The sequence below is a fragment of the Aspergillus fischeri genome, genomic scaffold, assembly GCF_000149645.3.
Source record: "Aspergillus fischeri NRRL 181 1099437636266 genomic scaffold, whole genome shotgun sequence".
Lineage (NCBI taxonomy): Eukaryota > Fungi > Ascomycota > Eurotiomycetes > Eurotiales > Aspergillaceae > Aspergillus > Aspergillus fischeri.
The window spans coordinates 253,622-274,711 of NW_001509760.1; the positions used below are offsets into that span (position 1 = coordinate 253,622).

The following is a 21,090-nucleotide window of genomic DNA, read 5'->3' on the forward strand; positions in this document are numbered from 1 at the left end:
GTTACACTCTTGCGGATCATCCGGACAGCCATGGTGGCCACCTCCATGATGACTCCCGTCGTGGTGTCTGTGATGGCTCAAGCCGTTTGATAGTGCATCCGGGGAGAGGCTGGCGGCCAAAGGCACCAGGGCAAAAGTGGCTAGCAGCTTGATGAGGTTCATTCTGAAGGTGTTGACATTGCTAGCTGGATGAGATGAGGATTGAAGTATTTATTATGGCTGAGGGGTGGTCATCATGACATGTGTATGATGGAGATGCAGGCACTGTTAATGAGATCGCAATGACTGCCCAGTTTCGTTCTCATTACTTCTAAGCTTCTATGCAGCTCCTCCTAATTGATCTACCCATGCCGACTTCCCAGGCAACATCGTCTGCCTCTGCCCGAGAGCATCGTGCGGACAATGATCTTGTCTTCCATGACTTCCTATGGTAGATTGGGTGTGCATCGAGGACAAAAGTAACGGGAGATGAAAACGTCGAAATATGTCCTCGAGCTTGCTCCATGTGAGCTGTACTTGAAGAGGATGATGTGGGATTTGACAAAGTTGGTCAAGAATAAATCCAGTGCAGTGTCTATATATCATTTGAGGTGGAGAGGCAGTAAGTTTCGCAAGATTTTTGTCCAAATCATCTAGTATATGTAGAGAGGACGGCAGTTGTCAAACATGCATATTCGTCAAGAGCATTACTCCAAGGGTATTTATCTAATCATGAACCATCTTCTTCTGGCGGCGTCTCCTCCTTAGAGTCCGAGATCGCCAAACTATCCCACTTCTCCAAGAACCGATCCATCGACACGTCCCCCTCGCGCGCGGCCCCCTGCCGCACCACCGTCGCAAAGTTCGGATAGAAGGTACTAAACGTATGCCGATCCTTGCCCTCCCAGCTGCGCGTCTCAAAGTCCGTAAACAGGGCATCCGTCTCGGCAGGCAAGACGACCTGCATCTGGTTCGCCGAGAGTTGGATCATGCGCAGGATGCCCTTGGCCAGCGGGAAGCGGCGCGCAAACGCCCGCGCGACGATGCACAGCTCGATGAAGGCGGCGCGGTTGCGAGCGTCGGGCGAGTCCAGCGCCTCGAGGAGGGTGAACATGCCGATGCTGAGCCACTGGATGGTGGAGGGGGCCATGCGGCCGATGCCCCATTTGTCGCGGTGGACGCCGATGAGGCAGGCGATGCGAAGGGCGTTCTCGATGCAGATGTTGCGGGCGCGCTGGATGGTTTCGGGATCGAGGTGTTCGTTGTTGGCTTTCAGTAGGCCGAAGATTTGCATTACGGTTGTGTGGTAGAAGAGGCTGCAAATGGTCAGTGAGTGTAATCTTCGGCACGATTTGGGGACGGCTTACTGGAGACTGAGGGCATGAGGAACGGTGACGTTCTCAACCAAAAGACACTCGGGCATGTCTGCGTACCAGTTCTGCAATTTTTGGTAGATGTCATTGATGAAAGGGAGCATCTCGGCTCGAGGGATCCGGTCCTCCTCTTGATAAAACGCGCGGGAAATCTCAACAGTGATGCAGGCGATCGCGCACCACCGGTTGAACACGCAGGAGGTATGACTGGGGACACCGACGTCGGTCGAGCGCGGGTACGGTTGCCAGACATCGTCTTTATGTCGTTGATGGATGATCCGAGTAATGGGGGACTGCTGAGGAGGGTGGATATCGAAATGCTTCATCAGAGATACGGACGCCGTTCTGAACAGTCAGCCTCTTGAATAGCCACAAGAGTCGGTAAGCATACGAAGCCATGCTGAAAATGCCCCAAAGGGTCCTGTCAATCGCCCTTCTTTCTTCCGCGTCTTCCATCGCGTGAGGGGGATGAGACGCAGCATACTCTTGGGCTCCCCGGGCGGCCAGATCTAGATAGACCCATCCCATTCGATCTTTGCCCATCAACGATGTTCTGATAAATGTCAGAACGCGAGAGTCAACGTTTCGCATCCGACGAGCGGCTTACCGAACGAATAGGATCATGAGCCCCTGGATAGTGGGCAGGCTGGGAGAGTCGCCTTCGTCTTCTCCAGCCTCGAACAGACGACGGGCCTCGTCGAAGAATTGGTCGCCTCGAGTGAACATGTCGCCGGGAACTGTAAATACTTCTTCGTAGTCGGAGTAATACTATACACGAATCAGTAACGAAAACAAAAACCGTCATCCGTGCGAGTACACATACACATGCTTCCGCGAGAATGGCATTGACCAGGAAAGGTGAGCAGAACCGGGAATTCAGCTTTCCTTCCTGCATATGCTTGATCAAACAGTCGGCATCCAGCCAGTTAAACCAGGGATACGTCCATGTTAACCAAAGCGAGACCAGATGCGAGACCAGCTCGCTGTCGTCCGTCACCGCCGTCCAAGGCTTCGCGGGGACCTTGTACACCGGGTCGTCGGCCAGCCGATCGACTCGTAGGTACCGCCATCCCAGGGGCGCAATGTCCGTTGTCTGCGAGAGTTGGCTTTGGATATCGCGTAATTCAGGCGTCGATTCCAACTCGTAGTGGGAAAACTGCTGCTCCAGGAACAACTGGAGTTCGTCGAACGAGGCGTTACTTCGGATCAGATTCAACAGTTGCGAAACGCGTCTGCTCTCGCTGTCGCGCAGGGCGTTGACCAACCGAGTCAACGTGTCGGCTACTTTCTCCAGCTTCGCCACCTTGCGGTCCATGGCATTTTTCCGGCGCATATCGGACATTGCGTCAACCTCGCATTTGATGCCATGGGTGACGCAATGCTGACACGGAGGATCTCCACGACACTGTTACGGTAAGCTTGAGAGTTTCCACCTGGAAATAATGAATATGCAGAATGAGAAAAGTGACCGACTTTTAATTTCTTTCGTTTACACGCCTTGCAAGCGGTGGTTTTGTGCTTTCGCGCGGGCACCAACTCTTCGGATGAGGCATTCCGTTTCAGAAGGCGACCTGGAGCAGGGGCAAGAGGACGAGAGGATGACTGATAATGCGAGTCGGACATAAATCTCGCGTCAAAACAAGGGGCCAGGTAAGAGAACCGGTCGAGAGACGGCAAACGGCCGGCGGGTATTGGGGGAGAGGGTACTTCTGGGGGTTTTATAGGAAAGTTGGGTATGCCCTCATGTTTTAGATCTGACCTCAAACATGCATGCTCGAGAGCCAATGAAACAGCACAAGAACATACTGATATCCAAGGGATCACGGAGAATATGGGTACGTATGGATACCTATGGAGCATGGACTGTATTCTTTTCTGGTTGTTTTTGGGGCGTTCCAGACCTGGTCCGTCCAGTCTTATGTTACGTCCAATCAGCTGCTTCAGATTCTCCGGCAGATATTTCCAACAATCAGGGCGCTTGTTTGCTTCCGCGGGTGCAGCTCTTCGGTCAGAGTTCGGCTTTCCCGGCTCAGCTGGGCTGTTTTGATGAGGTCTTATTGGTCCCTGTTCTGTCCGATACAGCTGAGGAACCCGAATCTAGCCGGAAAAGGAATGAGTCAGTCTTCTCTTGCTGCTTCTCCTCTGCGCCGATTGGGGACAGCTGGAAATTATTCCCAGCCACTGGTGTCTACGGAGTAAGCCCTGTAGTCTTACTCTGTACGGAGAAGGTTGCTCGTAGAAGCCTATAACCGACTATTTAAACCTTATGTTGAACCTCAAATGGATAATGGACGGCATTACGGAGAACTACCGAGGAGTCACGCGCTATCTAACTCGAGCAATATCAAGAAAGCCTGGCACGATGGTATGCGTTTAATAGGATAGCTGTCTGCTATCTACCTAGCTATAGCAGTTGCACAGATCTACAGAGTACAGGATCCGGCAGTCTTGAACTTTGCTGTGACCATGATCGACTGACGTGATCCATCCAAAACCAAACCGTCGGTATCTCAAAGGAGTAGATGATGAACTGTGGGGCTCTAGGATCAAATCCGAGGCCGTGGCATTGTGTCTACTCTGTACTCTGGATTATGTGGATCCCACCTGGAAGTAATCAATACTTACTGATTGAGCAACAATGCGAGTGTGTGCTTCTTGTACGCGCAATCGCCGGCGACTGGCCCCTTGCTCACACGACATTTACTAGCTTGACGATCATCGATTTCGGTCAATCAGAAGGTTAGTCGGTTCGTCCTACTGGATTTGTCAAGGATGACCATCTGCACTACTACCTCGGTTAACTCTGAATGTCTCAAGGAATTTGTTTCCGCCACTCTAAGACTGTAGTCATGTACAAGGTAGTCATGTACATAGTCATGTAGATAAGGATCTACTCGTTCTAACGTTTAAAGCGGCGTATGTTCATCGTAGCGTCGGACATTCCGGATTAGGAAGGAGGCAGGTCTACCACTAGTTCCAATCTGGTTAGTGCTCTTCTTATACTATGTAGAGTCAAGAAATTGAGCATGTTACTCCTTTTCGACTACTCTGTATCCACATAAGAATCCATCGTTGGATGCCTCAATGCGAGCAACAACACACTAGCAGAGAACAGAGGACAATCACTACCAGTGATCAGGCCAAGATCTGCAGCTTGACATCATGTCGCTCCCTCAAGGTTTGGACCTTCCTTCAAGGGAGGTTTTCCGGCCCCCACATAACACCGCCAGGCTACATTCTCCGCGGGGGATTTGTCCCTGCTGCAGGATTCCAAACATCCACATGGGCACTGTCGTCCGGACTCCTCGCACATGACTTTCCCTGCTTCACAGGCCATACGAATCATGTATCCCTTGCTGCTTGCCATTTATGCCTCCAAACACTAGAGTATGCCTTCACCAGACTTGACAGCAGGGATATCACAACCAAATCCAAGGCAGGAGAGCGTTTCCTGACCTAATTCAAGACGTTGAACATGATCAACATGGTCCCGGCAGCGGCAGAAGCGCACCACCCTGTGATCGCAAAATACTCGCTGCATACATGGTTAGCAGGAGGGATGCATGGTTGCATGCGAGTTGACAATCGGTTATCACAGAGAATCTGAGTCGTGGGTGAATCTACAAATGCCTCCATCATTTCCGTCCACGAATGACGTCCCAGTGATCGGGAACTATCGATGCACTCCTCCCCGGCCGAGCATCCACATCACAATAGTTCGACCGGGGCAAGTGGCTCCGATCACCAGGAACGAAAGTCAGTACTTGGATTTCGCGGTTCCCTTTGCCCGTTTACTTCGGACAGAGTGGTAAAGAAGTACAATGAGAGGATGAGAGTATGGGAGACAGGGCAAGAGAAGCAGCTTTAAGGACGAATATGGCGTGCTGAAAGGTTTGCTGTGTCGTGAGCCAGGATCTGGGGTAACGCCGTACCTCATCTCCGGCGAGCCTTCGATACCTTTTCACTCTTCGGTGGAGCAGAACGGGATGCGTTTCCTGTATGAGAGGCTACCACCACTGTTCAACATGCAGACTGGACACCATACCACAATTGCGATAATCTTGAATTCTACCGCACCCTCGTGCTGGACACAAATCATTGAGCGAATTCTCTCGGGTCTCAACTGCTGAAGGAGAGCGTTGATGCCGTCATGGCGACCTTAAACTCCAGTAGCGGTCAGTTGACAACTTCTAAGGACGGACATTGAAAAGGTCCATTAGCGTATCTGCGATCACAACTAATCCATACTGATATCTCGAGGAAGGTCATATCCAAGTTACCTCCATTACAAATATATCCTGCGTATTCGAGGCTCTTGCTTGAGTCGCAACGAATTACCTATCACCTGGTCTAGAGACATAGTATAACGCCGGGGCTCGTTCCTTGTAGGTATACCAGCATATTAACTGGCATCTGATCTGAAGCAGATTCTGAATAATCCTCTCTGCTCCTTGGACACAGACAATGGCTCAGATCCATCCTCACGTCATATGCCTACCTTATACATGCACAAATTGTATATCAGCACAAGGTCATTTACCCGAAACAGTTAGCACCATTGCCGGAGTTTACCCGACGCCGCACACCGCTTATCCATGATTGGCCAGCATCTCTACCGCCTTCCTGTCAAGAGATACTGCCCGTCTTCCGCTTCCGGCAAGAGGCCTCATCCGCCGCGATGGTTGTTTCAGCTCAATCTCTTCCGCTGATCTGTTGCAATTGACAGAGTCCAGATTGCGCATACTTGTCAACCCGCGCCGTCCACTACCCTAAATTAATTAACCCAGTACGGAAGACGTCCGTTACCCCAACTCACATCCCGCATGCTAACCACCGTCGCAGCAGAGCACAACACCATGAGAACCATGCGCAGCCACGACGAGTTCACCCTCGACGCCGACGCCGACGCCGCTACCGCCGACGCCGCTACCGCCGACGCGATCGACGACGACCGGCGCAAACGGACCAAAACGACGCACGCCGCATCCCGCATCTGCTACGACTGGATGGTCGTCTCGGGGAACTGCCACTACGCGCGCGACCGCGCCTCCTTCACACACTACCGGGCGATGCCGCGCCGAACCCTCGTCAAGAACAACATCTTCAATCCGCACGAGGAGCTGGAGGTAGCCGGTGTGGGGACAGTCGAGCTACGCGTGTGCCGGACAGTGCGGGACGGGGGCGCCAGCTCGCATGTGCTCGTGCTGGAGGACGTGCTGCATATCCCCGAGGCGGTGTGTAATGGGTTCAATCCGTTGCTGTATGGGAGTAGCATGTCGTGTAACATGGAGTATTGGGAGGGGGCGGATCGGCGCGGGGAGCCGGTTTGGTTTGCGGTGCCGTATGCTGGGGGGACGAGGTTGGTGCTTGCGGGGAGTCCCAGTGGGGAGTCGGAGTTGATTCAGGGGAGGTATTATACGTTGAGTTTGTCGATTACGCCGCAGGAGAGGAGGGAGATTTTTGATGCGATGGCTTGTTGATGACTGTACGTATTGTAGCATACTATGTATATTATGTAGACGAATGATACCAGTTTCTGTACTGTCTAACCTGGTAGTAACTGGGCATTGTACCTGCATTATCCAGACGGCAATTGAAAGATGGCCTACTCCAACCGAGTCGTATGTGGCGGCTGATGTGCATTAGTCTCGGTCTCAGACTCATCCTTCTGGCCATCTCACCGGGATAGCCCGTAGAATCAAGGAAACGGACGAGTCCCGGTCGATATTGGTGGATAATCTGCCCGTTCAGGATGCCCAGCAGTCGATCTTTCTCAGCTCACGGCTTGCTGAAACACGATGGGAACCTGTGCGGAGTAGCCTGCAATTTTGGCCAGATTGTCAAGGAGCAGATATGTGTGAGTAGCAATTGCAAGAGGTATTGACAACGCTGAATCCTCTACAAAAACGATAAAAATTGACACCATTTGAAAAGAATAAGTGATCAGGCTGAGGCAAACGGGTGTTCGGACCGATGCCCGTGTTGGTTGGAGTTAGGTCAAGCGAATGAAGGCATTCATCTGTAATAGACAGGATCCAAGCGTCTCCCCAAGCGTTCGCTTGTTATGTGGCGTTGTAGTTAATACCTGTTTCCACGAGATTCCCAAGTACGATTAATGAGTAATAGATTGAACTCGATTCTAGTGCGTCCCTTCCCACGATGCGGCACAGTGGCCAGTCCATGCATGACCGTGCTAAGTCCGACCAAACCACTAATGTTTCCCAATTGGAGACGGATGAATTAAATTCATCCACAGCCTGAATCCGTTGTAAGAGACTGACACTGAATGCGGGGTCCCCGGAGCTGCGTCTAGATCAAACACTCCAAGAGTGATAATGTCTCATGCTCGTATATGACAGCTGCCAATATGCAATTCGTTCAAGACTCGGTCAGACTGTCTCTATATTAGTCTTAATTTCCACCATGTCAGGCACAGAACTCAGTCTGATGGCACTTGTCGGTTGTCGGTTGTCACCTAGACTGGCCTGGCTCGGGCTATAGCCAGAATCCCCGTCCACAATCTAGATCGAGTACAGGCTATATTAAGTGAGCACACCCTCTGGCCATCTCCTGCCCCTACGACCTCTGGTCGTCTAAGGCGTAACCATGGAGCGACTCAATAGCTACGACTCACCGCGGGTGCTGTACTACCCGGATGATGCCCACATCCGGGGCATCAACAATGCCGCCCTGGCCATGGCAACCTTCCAGCAGAAGCCGAGACTATGGAGCAGAAACATGTTCAAGGTAGCCCTCTTCTGTTGCCTCACGCAGAAAATGAAGACTAAGGAGTAGTTATACTGGGCCATTGCGGTCGCCACGCTCAACTCGTGCATCAACGGGTACGACGGGTCGCTCATGGGCTCCATCAACAGCTACAGACAGTACCGGGAGTACTTTGGCTTCGACCCGGAAGCCGGCACGCCCTCGACGGGGATCGTCTACGCCATCTACACCATCGGGAACATCGTGGGGTCGTTCTGCGCCGGCCCATTCACCGATTTCCGGGGTATTACCCTCATTCTGACTCGATCAAACGAAGCTAACAGGCGTAGGACGACGAGTGGGCATGGCGCTCGGCGCCTCCTTCATCATCCTCGGCACCATCGTCCAGGCAACCTGCACCAACCTCGCCGGCTTCATGGCGGGCCGCTTCATCCTCGGCTTCGGGGTCGCGACCTCCGCCACCGCCGGCCCAGCCTACGTCTCGGAGATCGCGCACCCCTCCTGGCGCGGCTCCTTGACGGGATTGTACAACGTGCTGTGGTTCGCCGGCGGCATCCCGGGGACGTTTATCCCCTGGCGCACGAGCAAGATCGAGGGGACGATGAGCTGGCGGATTCCCATCTGGGTGCAGATGGTGTTTGCGGGGTTGGTGCTGGGGTTATGCTGGACTATTCCGGAGGTATTTCCCTTCTCTTTCTGTCTGTAGACAAAGGTCAGATGGTGATGTGATGCAGAGCCCCCGGTGGCTTGTATCCCGCGACAAGCACGAGGAGGCAATCCGCGTGCTGGCCACGTACCACGGCGACGGCGACCGCAACGCCCCGCTCGTGCAGCTCGAGTACCGCGAGATGGTCGAGGATATCTCCAACACGGGGGCTGACAAGCGCTGGTGGGATTACCGCGAGCTGTTCAACTCGCGCGAGACGCGCTACCGCTCTATGCTGGTTATGCTTATGGGTACCTCATCCTTCCCCATCCACGTCAATCAGACAAACTGACAATGGTAGCCTTCTTCGGACAATGGTCCGGCAACGGCCCCGTCTCATACTACTACCCACAGATGCTGGCAGGCGCAGGGATAACCTCCAACTCAACCCGACTACTCCTCCAAGGCCTGCAAAACGTCTGCCAGTTCGTAGGCGCCATCTTCGGCGCGCTCCTAACCGACCGGATCGGACGGCGCGCGCAGCTCCTCACCTCCACCGCACTAATGGTCCTCATCTTCAGCATCATAACGGCGCTGAACGCCACCAACGTCGAGACGCCCGAGGATACCGGGGTCGTCATCGCCAAGAGCGCAGTCGTGGCGCGCGCCCAAATCGCCATGATCTTCATCTTTGGGTTCGTGTACTCTGCCGGCTGGACGCCCAACCAGGCGATGTACCCCGTCGAGTGTCTGCGGTACGAGTCGCGGGCGAAAGGGATGGGGATGAGCAATTTTTTCATCAACATTGCGAACTTCTACAATACGTTTGTGACGGGGATTGCGTTCACCAGAGCCGGGTGGCGGTATTACCTGCTGTTTATCTTCTGGGATGTGCTGGAGCTGGTGGTGATTTGGTTTGTGTTTGTGGAGACGTCAAGGCGCACGCTCGAGGAGTTGACTGCTATCTTTCAGTCGAGGAATCCGGTGAAGGCGTCGTTGGTGAGGGATGAGGTGTTGGTTCCGCAGGTGGAGCAGGAGGTCGAGATGAGGAGGAAGGATTATTATCGGAGGAAATATGATTTGACTTCGTGATTATATTCTACAGCGTACAAATGATAAACATAGGGTATACATAACAAGCACTAAACATCATCGTTCATTCCGTTCAATTATCGTCTCGTGAACCACCTTGATTCCGTCCGTACTGGGCTGGCTCGACTCGTCCCAGTCAAGGGGCGGGCTGGCCGTACAGGTCGGCGGCTGCTGCCGCGACGTCGGCAGGATCATCGCCTCGTCGTTGATAGTATACCAATGCGTGTCCGGGATGCTGAGCGGGTGCCGGAAGCGGCGCTTCTTGCTGTGGTGCGTCGAGTTCTCGCCGCGCTCGCCTTCGGACAGCGGGTACGCCGGGTAGCTCTGCGACTGGCCGCGGGAACTGATATACCAGCCTGCGCGCCGGGCGGCGCGGCGGAACAGAGGATAGATCATTGGGGCGTTGCCGATGACCACGGCGACGAACGTCTCGCGGCAGGCCCAGCTGCCGGCTTGGGACGCGCCGTTTGCGCCGGCCTAGCCTGTCAGCCAAGCCATAGTATTGCGGGAAAAGACTTACTGTGACGATCAAAACGCAGCGGAGGATCCCGGCCGCCATGACGAAGATTCCGCCGGAGAAGAGGATGAAGAGTTCGAGTTTCTCGCGCCAGGGGAGCCGCGCTTTGAAGAGCATCTATGGATGTTAGACGGTTCGATTTGTGGAAACGGGAACGTACCGGTGTGGGAATGGTAATGAGATAGACATCAGTCGCGACATTCAGCGTGACGGTCATGTAGACATCGATCGGCGCGATGGCGGGTTGGCAGCGTACTAACACGTCAGTATAAGCAGCCTTCAAGAGAGTGGCACGTACCGCCAGGATCGGGATAGATCTGCCAATTCTTGTGCATCGGATGGCAGCCAAACAGAATCGACAGAATCACGATCAGATAGGTCACCCCGATGGCAACGTAGGCCACCCGCACGCGGATATGCATGTTGATCAGACCGGCCCTGCCCGTCAGCGTCAGCGTCAGTGTCTATCTCCATCAAATGAGGCGAGACATACGTCAAGCGCGAGTAGAAGATGGCCATGCACGCCTTCAACAACCACAGCAGGGTCGTGTACAACGACCACCCCAGTACCTGCGTCTTGGATCCGCCTACTCGCAGTCTGAATTCCTCCGAGTCGGGCGAGAGGGCGGCGCGCTGGGCATCGGTCATGTAGTTGTTGGCCAATCCTTTCCACCAGGCACCGACGCAGTAGGCTGCGCCTGTTTCGAGACCGTAGACCACCTGCATGTAGCCGTATCAGTAGATGTCAATAGATGTAGTAAAGAGTGACAGAACGTACCCCGGCCAGAGGCATCAGGTAATCATCGAGTTGGAAATTGTGGAATCCCACGGTGAAGATGCGAGCGAAAATACGAAGGATAATGACAACGATGGCGAGGGAAAGGAGGGTAAAGGCCTCGGTGGTGAAGCTGTCGCCCATGATGGCGCATGAGCTTCTCAGCTGTCTCCTTCTGACAAGAGGAATGAATGTTCGTCAAGGGACAGTAAATGAATGACTGGGATCGATAGCCCCTCAGGGGAAGAAACATGGAAGATATAGATGGAGTACAGCACATTCAAATCCCGACGGTCCCGCCGCAGACGATGTGTAGAAAGACTACTTGCAAGGCTGAACAACTCCTTGATTGATAGACTTCGGGTCATAGCAATCCCTGACAGAACGGCGAGCAATGATTCGGGGGAGGGGGAACCAACTTCTTGCCATTATTACTGGCGTCCGCATGCTTATGCACTGTTCAGGACGAGGTCGAGAACGGTTGTCTGATTCTTTGTCCACTTGTGACAGGCTAGGATCCTGGTCAGAGGCCATGTGGAGACGCAGCTGTTCTTCAGCCATCAAGACCCATGCGTGCAGCGAACGATATGTGGTATTTCCTGTTGAGGATCGGCGGTAATATGGATCATCGGCGAAGTGACAGCACTTATAATATGACTAGACTGCCGAACTGACATGACGGAGAATAGGAGCACGCTAGAAAGAGACCATTCCTCGGGGAGGAGAGTCAAACCAGAACAGACGAGGAACTGCTTGCGAAGATTTGAAAAGATAGACTTTGCAACTCTGATCTGATAGCATCACTTGCATCATTGAATGGAAGTATCAAGTGAGGTGTCATATTCCATGATGTTTGACAAAAAAAGTGACAGGTCATTTTGGAGGACAAAGAAGAAGAACTGCTTTTTGTCAGCTTTAGCAATTGTCATAAAAATCAGTCAACAATTCCTGTCGAGTCAGAAACAACCATGCTGGGTCTATACTCCATAGTCTTGCTTGCATACAGGTAACGTCTGATAACAACCGTATTGCAACTACTCCACATATACTCCGTAACTAAACAACAATTGCGATGGCTGCAATTGAGAGAACAGAACCTTCTTCCTGATGATCACAATTTGAGATACTTTCTTCACTGACTCCGTAGGTTATCTGTTGATTGACAGACACTAACAGGACCAGTGCTGCAGCTAAAAACACTAAGAGCACACTAATTTCCAGTCCAGTAAGGATTGTCTTTTGGCATTCTCAAGGACATAAGTACAGACAGACTATCTACAGAGATGTCCATCTGTGCACTGGTACTTTGCTTATCCCTTTCACTTGCTTATCCCTTTCTTCCCTTGATACTCCGTACTCGCAGTTGTGGAAGCCCCCCATGCTGACATGGACAAATCGACTGATTCTTCGGGCATGCTGTACTACAATACTTGACCTGCAAGGTCCACTTCTCGTTCTCTAGTCTCTCCACATTTAATCTCCCTATCCCTAGTCTACTGTCATCACTAGTCGGCTCTACGGCGGCTAGGGATAATTCCCCGCTGACCGTTACCTTTCAATATGCGACTATCTCAGTAGTGATCGAACCAGAAACTCTTGAACTCCGCAGTCTTTGTGCACAAACCATACATAATCCATGGTTATAAGAGATAATAATAATAATAATACTAAAGTCCAGACCCTCCTGTGTCCACCTGTCGTTCTTTAATCCACCTTCCCTGTCTCGTTGCCTGACTTGTCGTCTACACATCACTTTCTGCCTTCTTGCCTTTTCTTACTTGCAGCAATTGACGCAGCAATTGATCCTGATTGATTGATTTGTGAACTGTCAATTGAGTGTCCCATCATGGAGACGGTCGATTTGACAGTCATCGGTGCCGGTATGCCTTTCTCTTCACTTCATGATCAGACACTAACAAATCAGGCTGGAGTGGCCTCGCGGCCATCAAGACCTATCTCCAGGTCAACCCGTCCAGCACTGTGATCCTTCTGGACGCTGCCTCGTCCATTGGGGGTGTGTGGGCCAAACACCGGCTGTACAAAGGCCTCAAGTCCAATAACATGCTGGGCACCTACGAATTCAGCGACTTTCCCATGGACCCAGACACTTTTGGCGTCCAGCCGGGCCAGCATATCCCCGGCCATGTCATCCAGCAGTACATGGAGAAATTCGCTGAGCATTTCCAGTTCCGCGATCGCATCCGGCTCAACACGCGTGTGCGATCGGCCGAACATCGTCCAGATGGCACCTGGCTGCTGACTACAGAGCACCACGGCGAAGTCAGGGAGGTCGTGACGCGCAAACTCATCGTCGCGACCGGCATCACCTCGCAGGCCTACCTGCCCGACTTCCCCGGCCAGGAGACCTTCGACGCGCCGCTCTTCCACTGCCGCGATCTTCTCCAGTACGAAGCCGAGATCCTCCAGGAAGGCCGGCGCATCACCGTCTTCGGCGGCACCAAATCCGCCTGGGACGCCGTCTACGCGGCCGCCACGTCTGGCGCGCAGGTCGATTGGGTCATCCGCGAGAATGGCCACGGCCCCGTCTGGATGGCGCCGCCGTACGTCACCCCGCTGAAGAAGTGGCTCGAGAAGCTGGTCACCACGCGCCTCCTGACCTTCTTCAGCCCCTGCATCTGGGGCCACGCCGACGGCTACCCGCGCATCCGCCGCTTCCTGCACGGCACCTGGCTCGGCCGCAAGATCGTCGACGCTTTTTGGAGCATCCTCGCCAACGACGTCATCCAGCTGAACCGCTACGACGCCCACCCGGAGACCGCCAAGCTCAAGCCCTGGATCAGCCCCTTCTGGATCGCCTCCAGCCTCAGCATCCTCAACTACCCAACCGACTTTTTTGAGCTTGTCCGCTCCGGCGCCGTGCGCGTCCACGTCGCCAACATCACCCGTCTCTCCCAGGGAACCGTCCACCTCTCCTCCGGCACGGACCTCCCCTCCTCCGCCCTCATCTGCTCCACCGGCTGGAAAGCAACCCCAAACCTCGACTTCCTCCCGCGAGGTTTGGATACCGACTGCGGCTTCCCCTGGGCCGCAGACCCCATCCCAGAGGACCTCCTCGCCGCCGCCGACGAAGAAATCCTCCGTCGGTTCCCCCGGCTGCGCAACCAGCCCGCCCCGCCCAAGGACTACGCGCCGCTCGCGCCGGATGCCCCCGCTACAGCCGCGCATCCCTTCCGCCTGGCCCGGTTCATGGTGCCGTGCTCGTTGGCGAGGGAACGCTCCCTGGCGTTTATGGGGATTGCGATGACGATCAACACGACGCTGCTTGCGCAGGCGCAGGCGCTGTGGATTACTGCGTTCTTTGGAGGGAGCCCCGTGTTGCGGGTGACGGAGAGGTGTCCGTCTGCGCTGCGGGCTGTCGAAGGGAGCGGAGACGCAGATGCAGATAAGCTGGACGAAAAGCGCGAGGAAATGGATCTGGTGTGGGAGACGGCGCTGCATAGCCAGTTTGGCAAGTGGCGGTATCCCGGGGGATTTGGGAAGCGGAACCCGGACTTTGTGTTTGATGCGATTCCGTATGTGGATTTGCTGTTGAATGATCTGGGGGTGAGGAGTGTGAGGAAGAGTGGTATCTTAGGGAGCGTGTTGAGTCCGTATGGGACGGAGGATTACCGGGGGTTGGTGGAGGAGTGGATGGCTGCCCGCCAGTAACTGATATATCATATACCCTACTTTCTTAACTTTTGTCTTTTGTTGATAGTTGATTACTGCATAACAAACTGCTCGAACATGCCCACTCCCTCGTAGACCTCCCCGGCCACTTTGGCCGTCATCCTCCCCGTCCACCGCGCATAGTACTTCCCGTCACCAGCGACCATAGCCCCAAGGGTAACATCCACCTCCATCTGAATACTATAAACCACCCTGAACCCATCCGGCACGTCCCCACGCACCGGTGGATAAGCAGCTGCCATCCCGTCCTTCCATGGCCGCACAGACACAACCCCCTCCTCACAGCTAGACACCACAACCTCCCGCCCAACAGCCACATACCCACTCACCACCTCTGTTTCGTTCCCAACAGGAAGCATATCAAACCAGACGACGGAGAACGGGCCAACCCGGCCCCGTCCCCAGTACCACGTCCGCACCGCCGCCTCAAACGGTCCATCCGACCAGTTCTGCGCAAGCCCATACATATCAGCCGTAGCCCCCCTCGCATTCACACCCTACACTCAAAAGTCGAGTGAAACATACCTTATCATGATACCCAACCCCCGTAAAGCGGACTCCCTCCCCGCCCACCAAAACATCAACACTCGCCTCCGCGTCGGGGAGGAGACTCGCCCATCCGATCCCAACCGTGCTTGTATCACCCAAGCGCAGCCGGTCGTCACCACAGGGTGTATGCGGGTTCGATACCTGGCCCATTAGCCAACTTAGCTTCAGCTTCTAGTAGATGGGATGACGAACAGACGATAGTCTCACAGACCCTGTTACTCCTACCCCTGCCCCTCCGTCAATAGTAACAAGATACTCCCCGCTCTCGGAGCCAGTAAAGGAAACGCCGCTCCCGTGCCATATTCCTCGGGTAACACCGCAGGCTGCGTCGACTGTTGCTAGGGATGCGTCCGCGTAGCGTGCGTAGGTGGTCCCATTTGGAAACGAGATCCAAAGGTAAGCCAGGAGGACGGAGTCGGAGTCGGTATTGCTATTGCTTGGGAGGAAGGGGAATGCGGTAGGTGTGCTGGTGAAGAGGGTGATCACAACAGAGACATTCGGATTCGAGGAAGAGACGGCGTCAAAGTACCACCAGTCGAAGACGGTGGTGTTGATGGGGTGGACCTTTGGTTTGGAGAGGGTGGACAAGAGGGTCGACGGGGTGGTGAAGGTTGCGAGGCTGAGATTGGGGGATGGGGTACTAGGGATGGTGATGTTGTAGAAAGACTCTGGGGGAAGTTGAGCTAGAGCCAGAGAGAGGAAAATCAGCAGGAGGAACATTGTGAGATTGATGAGAGATAGTATCTTGGTATTGGCAGATATTTATCATCTGTTGAGGCGCTAGTCTTGTCTGCCTGACACAGTGGTGTGCCATTGACTCAGACCAATAGCAATTGTCTCAGTGATTTGAATAAGTGAATAGTGAATAAGTAATCTACACTGCAACGCTAGAATCATCCAAACCCATACCAGGGAGATAGGTGCAAGCAGCCGCTCCATACGCGATAATATCAACATTCGCCATAGCCTCGTTCAACAACAACAAATAGATGGATAGAAATGGATAGATAGAGATGGAAGACAAACTCGAAATCATCGCTAGTCCCTACTCAACGCCTTGAGAACGATGCTCGTAGAAAACTGATCAGCTGTGCCCATTGGTATCAACGCTCTCCTTGTCCTCCTCCTTGATACTCGCCGTGCTCGTCTTCGACCCGTCCGACCCGTCCTTGCCGCATCCTTTGACCAGAATATGTCGCTGACAAGTCAGCACCAGAGCAGAGATAAGAAGAGATAGAGGGAGGTACCTTCAATGCATCCTTGCGGGAAAAACTTTTATCGCAATGCGTACATGGAAACGGCTTCACCGACAAATGAATGCGCTTATGTCGCTTCAGGTCGTGGTTCCGGTTGAAGCTTTGCGGGCACTGATCACACTTGAACGGCCGGTCGTTGGTCGGCCCCGGCTGGTGGATAGGGTGTGGCGGATGCCCGCCGTACATTTGCTGCATGCTGGCCACGTGGCCACTGTTGAACCCGGGGAGAATGCCTGGTTGCATGCTACCGAGCAACGACATTTGGCTGTTTGGACTGTGTATGTTCGTCATCACCGGCCCGTTCATCGCCGGGAGTGAGTACGACGGCCAGGGCTGGCGCGAGTAGTTCAGGTGAGGTGGTGGCCCTGTGGCCGAGAGGGTCGGAGTGGACGAAACGCGACCCGGCGGATGGATGCCGAGCCCCGGCTGTCCGTACGGTGGGAAACTGGTCTGGTGCGGGCTGGGGATCTGCTGTGCTGCACCGTAGACGGGTGCCGACTGCGATTTGGGTCCGTAGGGGTCATTCGATGGGAGGAGGTGCGGAGATGGCCCTGGGTTGGGTAGTCCCGTGGGACTGGCCATCATGGCGTGCGTCATGGCGGGATGCTGCGGTGTTCCAGTCGGGAGACCTGACGGGGGAACGGAAAGCGATTGCTGGAATGGAGGGAGGTGGTGCATGTCGTAAGGCTGCGCCATGCCTTCGGTCACGGGAGGAGATGTCGGTTGATTTCGGCTCAATGGGTTCAATGTCGATGGCGAAAACGAGTCCCGCGTCGGATATGACTGGTTGCTCCCCGCACTCCACGGTTGTCGCGGCCCGGGAGTACTTCCATAGCCACTGTGTCCCTGCCAATACGCCGTCCCATACGAGGGAGCCACGTCCGGGGTCGCAGACACGGTGGTCGTCGGCGCGGCCGAGCTGGGAGCGGTCACCTCGCCGGCCTGCGTCGACGCCGGTGGTGTCAACAGACTGTTCACACTGGGATGGGCTGGAGGGTGCGCATTCGACTGAAGCGGATACTTGGGGGTCCCGACGTTGATCTGAAAGTTCGGCGGGGGCAGCTCAAAGCTGGGGAGTGTGGGCGCCGCCGGCCGCCGTGCGTTCAACGGCGGCGGGGCATTCAAGTCCCCCAACGCCGTCCCCATGCCCGGCGGAGGAATCGCGAGGGCAGCCAGATTGGCGGAGTTGTCTCGAGAAAAGGCGATGGGTTGGTACAGCTCGGACGGAGGATGGGACAAAGTGGAGGACAACCCGTTGTCGTCCCCAACAGCCCAGAATCGACTGCCAGACAGGGCACCAGAGACGATGTCTGGAGGATCCAGGAGGGGCGAGCGGATCGCGCGAGAGCGATCGCTTTAGAATCGAGGTTTGGCGTCCAATAGATACCGATTCTTATATTGACGTCCCGTCTAGGAGATTCGAAAATCCCGTTCGCTCTCTCGTTCCTGATCTTGAGCGGTTGGTCTGATGTAATAGTGTACCCGACTGATGTTCAGGGTCACCCAACACTTATACCGAGGACATACTCTGACCTCTTGTATCAAGTTAAGACTGTACAGCGCAAGCCTGAAAATGCGCAGAGCAGATATCGGATGTAGAGGTAATGGAGCTGATGGTATTTTAAAATTCACCAGGCGTCAGAGACATGCATTGTCTTGCCAAAGCCGACCGCGCGATCAGAGGAATACGACGGTGGCCGAGTCTATCTCCGGTAATAATTAGCGATCCAGGATGCGCGAATGGACTTGGTTCTGATGAGGATGAATCAGAGTAGAGTCAGCGAATTAGTAGGATGAAGGTATGCTGGTGATGACACTGTCGTGCTGAGATTGTGGTGGTGATGACAATCGATGAAAGTGATCGGATCGTAGTATTATTAGGAGGACAATGATGGCACTGATAGATCGAACAGTCAGAGTGGAAGAGAGGAGAGGAAGAAACGAAGAGGCAGAGCCAGCGCCAGTAATAATAATAACAGAAGTAATATAAGGTACGGAGTAGAGGATAATAACAGCCAGCAATGGGGAATAAAATAAAGTAAAATAAAATACAAGACCAAACCAGACAGACCAAATAATAAAATGAACAAGAACAAGCAGCACAACAAAACCAAAACCAAACCCAGAGAGCGCGAGTATCCAGACCACTCCACGGACCTGGGTCTGGCCAGCGCGGGGGAGGAATTTCGGGCGGGAAATTTTGGGTGCTGCTCTGGAAAGGGTCAAGTGCGAAAAAATAATAATAATAATAATGATAATAATAATTCCTCCGTAATTCGGGGGAGGGTAAAAGGAAAGGGTAATGAAAAAGGAAAAAAAAAAAAAAAAAAAAAAAAAAAAAGAGACCACAAAATAAGGGAAGAAAAAAAGAAAAACTAAAAAGAGGCGACAAAACGAAGAATGAGGTTTACCTGTAAAAGCTAGCCTAAGGGGTCTGGTAAGGAGCCCAGATTGATTATTTCAGTGTATCTCAGCTGAGGATGATGCATCTCTAACAAGAGAATAGGGGAAGAAGATGGTGATTGTAGAAAAAGAAAGTAGGCACTATCATCTCACAAGGAATAAGAATAGACACAGAGATAGATAGGTCGAAGGGAGATATCTATCTCCTGGCTAATAATAATCGACCTCTGTCAAAGAGGGGACTGGGACCGATCATCAACAACGTGGTTGACAGGGCTCTCCAAGCAAGTCCAAGGAGAAGGCCACAAACGAACCAAGAACCGGGTTAACAGTATCTATCCGTAGGTGGACTAGACTGGAGACTACCACTCAATTTGCCCCATTGTTCTGAGCATTCCACGGTTCTACGGAGTGTCCGTACGGTATCTGGTATCTGGGTGATCTGGTATTATTCTCATGGGGGACGACCCCATCGATCGAAAAGACCAGCTTAACGATGATTGGCCGATAAGCATCAATCGCAGGAGAATCAATCACTACGAGTAGAGGATCGCATTCTCAGTTGTATGGGAGAAAACAACCCAGAGTCCTCCGTACTCCGTACTGTAATCTGTAAGCTGTAAGCTGTAAGCCCAAGTCAAAGTACCAGATATGTGGAGTAGCTGTCGACGATCGGATGGCCACCGGACCAGGACCAGCAGGGGATGTTGCTCAAGTCTCCTGTATGGTGGAGCAGAGAATAAGCTTAGCAGCGATGGACGATCGATTGCAAGACTGTACTTTGATCTACAATAAAGGTACGATTCTTTAAAATTCAGCTCTGAAGCTACTGGATTCTCTAAGCCTTCAGGAGGGAAAAAGCAACGATGCGGGCACTGACAGCGACAGACCTGACAGTATGAGATTACCACACGGGTACCTATGTACGGTAAGATACAGACGGTGAAAAGGGGCAAGGCTCCTTGCGTCAAGAGTCCAGATTGACAGTTCTTGAGGACATGGAAGTGAGCCAGATCAATTGCTTCATCATGGAATCGAGTCATCAGTGTCATTAGGATCAAAAGAAAAGCATCATTGTCTCGTTCATACGATCCGTAAGCTGAGGCACAATGTCATCCTGCTCGTCTAAGTGGAGGAGTCGTATGTATGGCCCAGTGGAATACCATCATATCGACCATGTTTGATTAGCCCACTGGAAGAATGCTCTGGATTGCGGTCGATAATTCCTGCACATTGCACGACCAAGGATTCTGCTAAGATTGCGAAGTCTCGTGCATCACCATAATCATCATTTTCATCTTCATCTTCTTCAACCAGATCATGGAGGGCAAATGCCCAAGGCAAACGAATCTCCGAGTCTGGTTCGCCTACCCATGCATGAGGGATTGTCCCGTCTGATTGGTTACTTGTTGTCCACGCGGCATCACCCGAGGTTAGGTGGTCACCTGAGATAACAACTACTGGACGGATTACCAGAAGTCACCAACAATAATCAATGCAGACTTACTCCGTACTAGTAGCGAGAGGACCAGCAATACGAGATGCCAAACAACCCGACTGGCTTCGTGACAATCTGGGTAGCCTGAAGCGAGCGCACCAGAGAAACGGATTTTTCTCTGCCAGACAGACTGCCTGGGCCCTTTCAGCCAATTCTCACTACCCGTTCCTAGAGTGCGGACTATTCCATTACAAGGCTAGTGCATCCAAAACTAGCTCTCAGGGATCCACAGACTTACTCTGCCTGTCGGCCTGCAGCCTGCAGTCTGCACCAGTGGTCTGTCCACTCGCTTGCTTTCGCTAAGTTTTGACACCCACATTATTGAATATGACTTTCTTTTCTCTTCATTACCCCGTATGTACATAGTAGATGGGAAATAAAGTATCCAACCAGAGAGTATTGATCTCATGCAGATAGTCTGGATAACGGTTGCTGGTCGAACCAGAGACACAGAAGGAAACAAAAGAAAAGAGGGATACAGTCACATGATTAGCCCCAGCCTTCGTCCCGGTGACCACAGGCGAAGAATCCATGGTTCACACAGACGCAGCCGAGAACTGAGCGAATCAGAGTTTGAGAGTCTGGT

At 53.1% G+C, this 21,090-nt stretch overlaps 7 protein-coding genes across 7 annotated transcripts, besides 6 other annotated features; 3 read left to right on the plus strand and 4 right to left on the minus strand.

The window, feature by feature from the left end:
* Positions 1–709: 709 nt before the first annotated feature.
* Positions 710–2,694, minus strand: NFIA_048040 (fungal specific transcription factor domain-containing protein; the record flags this gene model as incomplete). Its single annotated transcript, XM_001257363.1, has 5 exons — positions 710–1,295; positions 1,347–1,697; positions 1,744–1,905; positions 1,960–2,120; positions 2,176–2,694. The coding sequence occupies 5 exons, from the start codon at positions 2,692–2,694 to the stop codon at positions 710–712; spliced, it is 1,779 nt and encodes a 592-aa protein (XP_001257364.1).
* Positions 2,695–4,195: 1,501 nt separating this feature from the next.
* Positions 4,196–4,232: a microsatellite.
* A 1,943-nt stretch (positions 4,233–6,175) lies between these two features.
* NFIA_048050 (uncharacterized protein) lies at positions 6,176–6,832 on the plus strand (the record flags this gene model as incomplete). Its single annotated transcript, XM_001257364.1, has 1 exon — positions 6,176–6,832. One exon carries the CDS (start codon positions 6,176–6,178, stop codon positions 6,830–6,832), a length of 657 nt encoding a protein of 218 aa, XP_001257365.1.
* Positions 6,253–6,290: a microsatellite.
* A 1,126-nt stretch (positions 6,833–7,958) lies between the features above and the next one.
* On the plus strand, positions 7,959–9,816 carry NFIA_048060 (putative MFS lactose permease; the record flags this gene model as incomplete). The annotated part of the gene is made up of 5 exons (XM_001257365.1): positions 7,959–8,099; positions 8,148–8,361; positions 8,408–8,757; positions 8,813–9,035; positions 9,086–9,816. 5 exons carry the CDS (start codon positions 7,959–7,961, stop codon positions 9,814–9,816), a joined length of 1,659 nt encoding a protein of 552 aa, XP_001257366.1.
* Positions 9,817–9,873: 57 nt separating this feature from the next.
* Positions 9,874–11,252, minus strand: NFIA_048070 (uncharacterized protein; the record flags this gene model as incomplete). The annotated part of the gene is made up of 6 exons (XM_001257366.1): positions 9,874–10,293; positions 10,337–10,450; positions 10,494–10,588; positions 10,632–10,771; positions 10,827–11,053; positions 11,112–11,252. 6 exons carry the CDS (start codon positions 11,250–11,252, stop codon positions 9,874–9,876), a joined length of 1,137 nt encoding a protein of 378 aa, XP_001257367.1.
* Positions 11,253–12,954: 1,702 nt separating this feature from the next.
* Positions 12,955–14,777, plus strand: NFIA_048080 (flavin-binding monooxygenase-like protein; the record flags this gene model as incomplete). Its single annotated transcript, XM_001257367.1, has 2 exons — positions 12,955–12,988; positions 13,033–14,777. 2 exons carry the CDS (start codon positions 12,955–12,957, stop codon positions 14,775–14,777), a joined length of 1,779 nt encoding a protein of 592 aa, XP_001257368.1.
* A 53-nt stretch (positions 14,778–14,830) lies between these two features.
* Positions 14,831–16,067, minus strand: NFIA_048090 (uncharacterized protein; the record flags this gene model as incomplete). The annotated part of the gene is made up of 3 exons (XM_001257368.1): positions 14,831–15,295; positions 15,324–15,488; positions 15,555–16,067. 3 exons carry the CDS (start codon positions 16,065–16,067, stop codon positions 14,831–14,833), a joined length of 1,143 nt encoding a protein of 380 aa, XP_001257369.1.
* Positions 16,068–16,431: 364 nt separating this feature from the next.
* NFIA_048100 (putative C2H2 finger domain protein) lies at positions 16,432–18,255 on the minus strand (the record flags this gene model as incomplete). The annotated part of the gene is made up of 3 exons (XM_001257369.1): positions 16,432–16,545; positions 16,595–17,957; positions 18,236–18,255. 3 exons carry the CDS (start codon positions 18,253–18,255, stop codon positions 16,432–16,434), a joined length of 1,497 nt encoding a protein of 498 aa, XP_001257370.1.
* A 375-nt stretch (positions 18,256–18,630) lies between these two features.
* Positions 18,631–18,654: a microsatellite.
* Positions 18,655–18,838: 184 nt separating this feature from the next.
* Positions 18,839–18,867: a microsatellite.
* Positions 18,839–18,868: a microsatellite.
* Positions 18,869–18,915: 47 nt separating this feature from the next.
* Positions 18,916–18,943: a microsatellite.
* Positions 18,944–21,090: the final 2,147 nt, after the last annotated feature.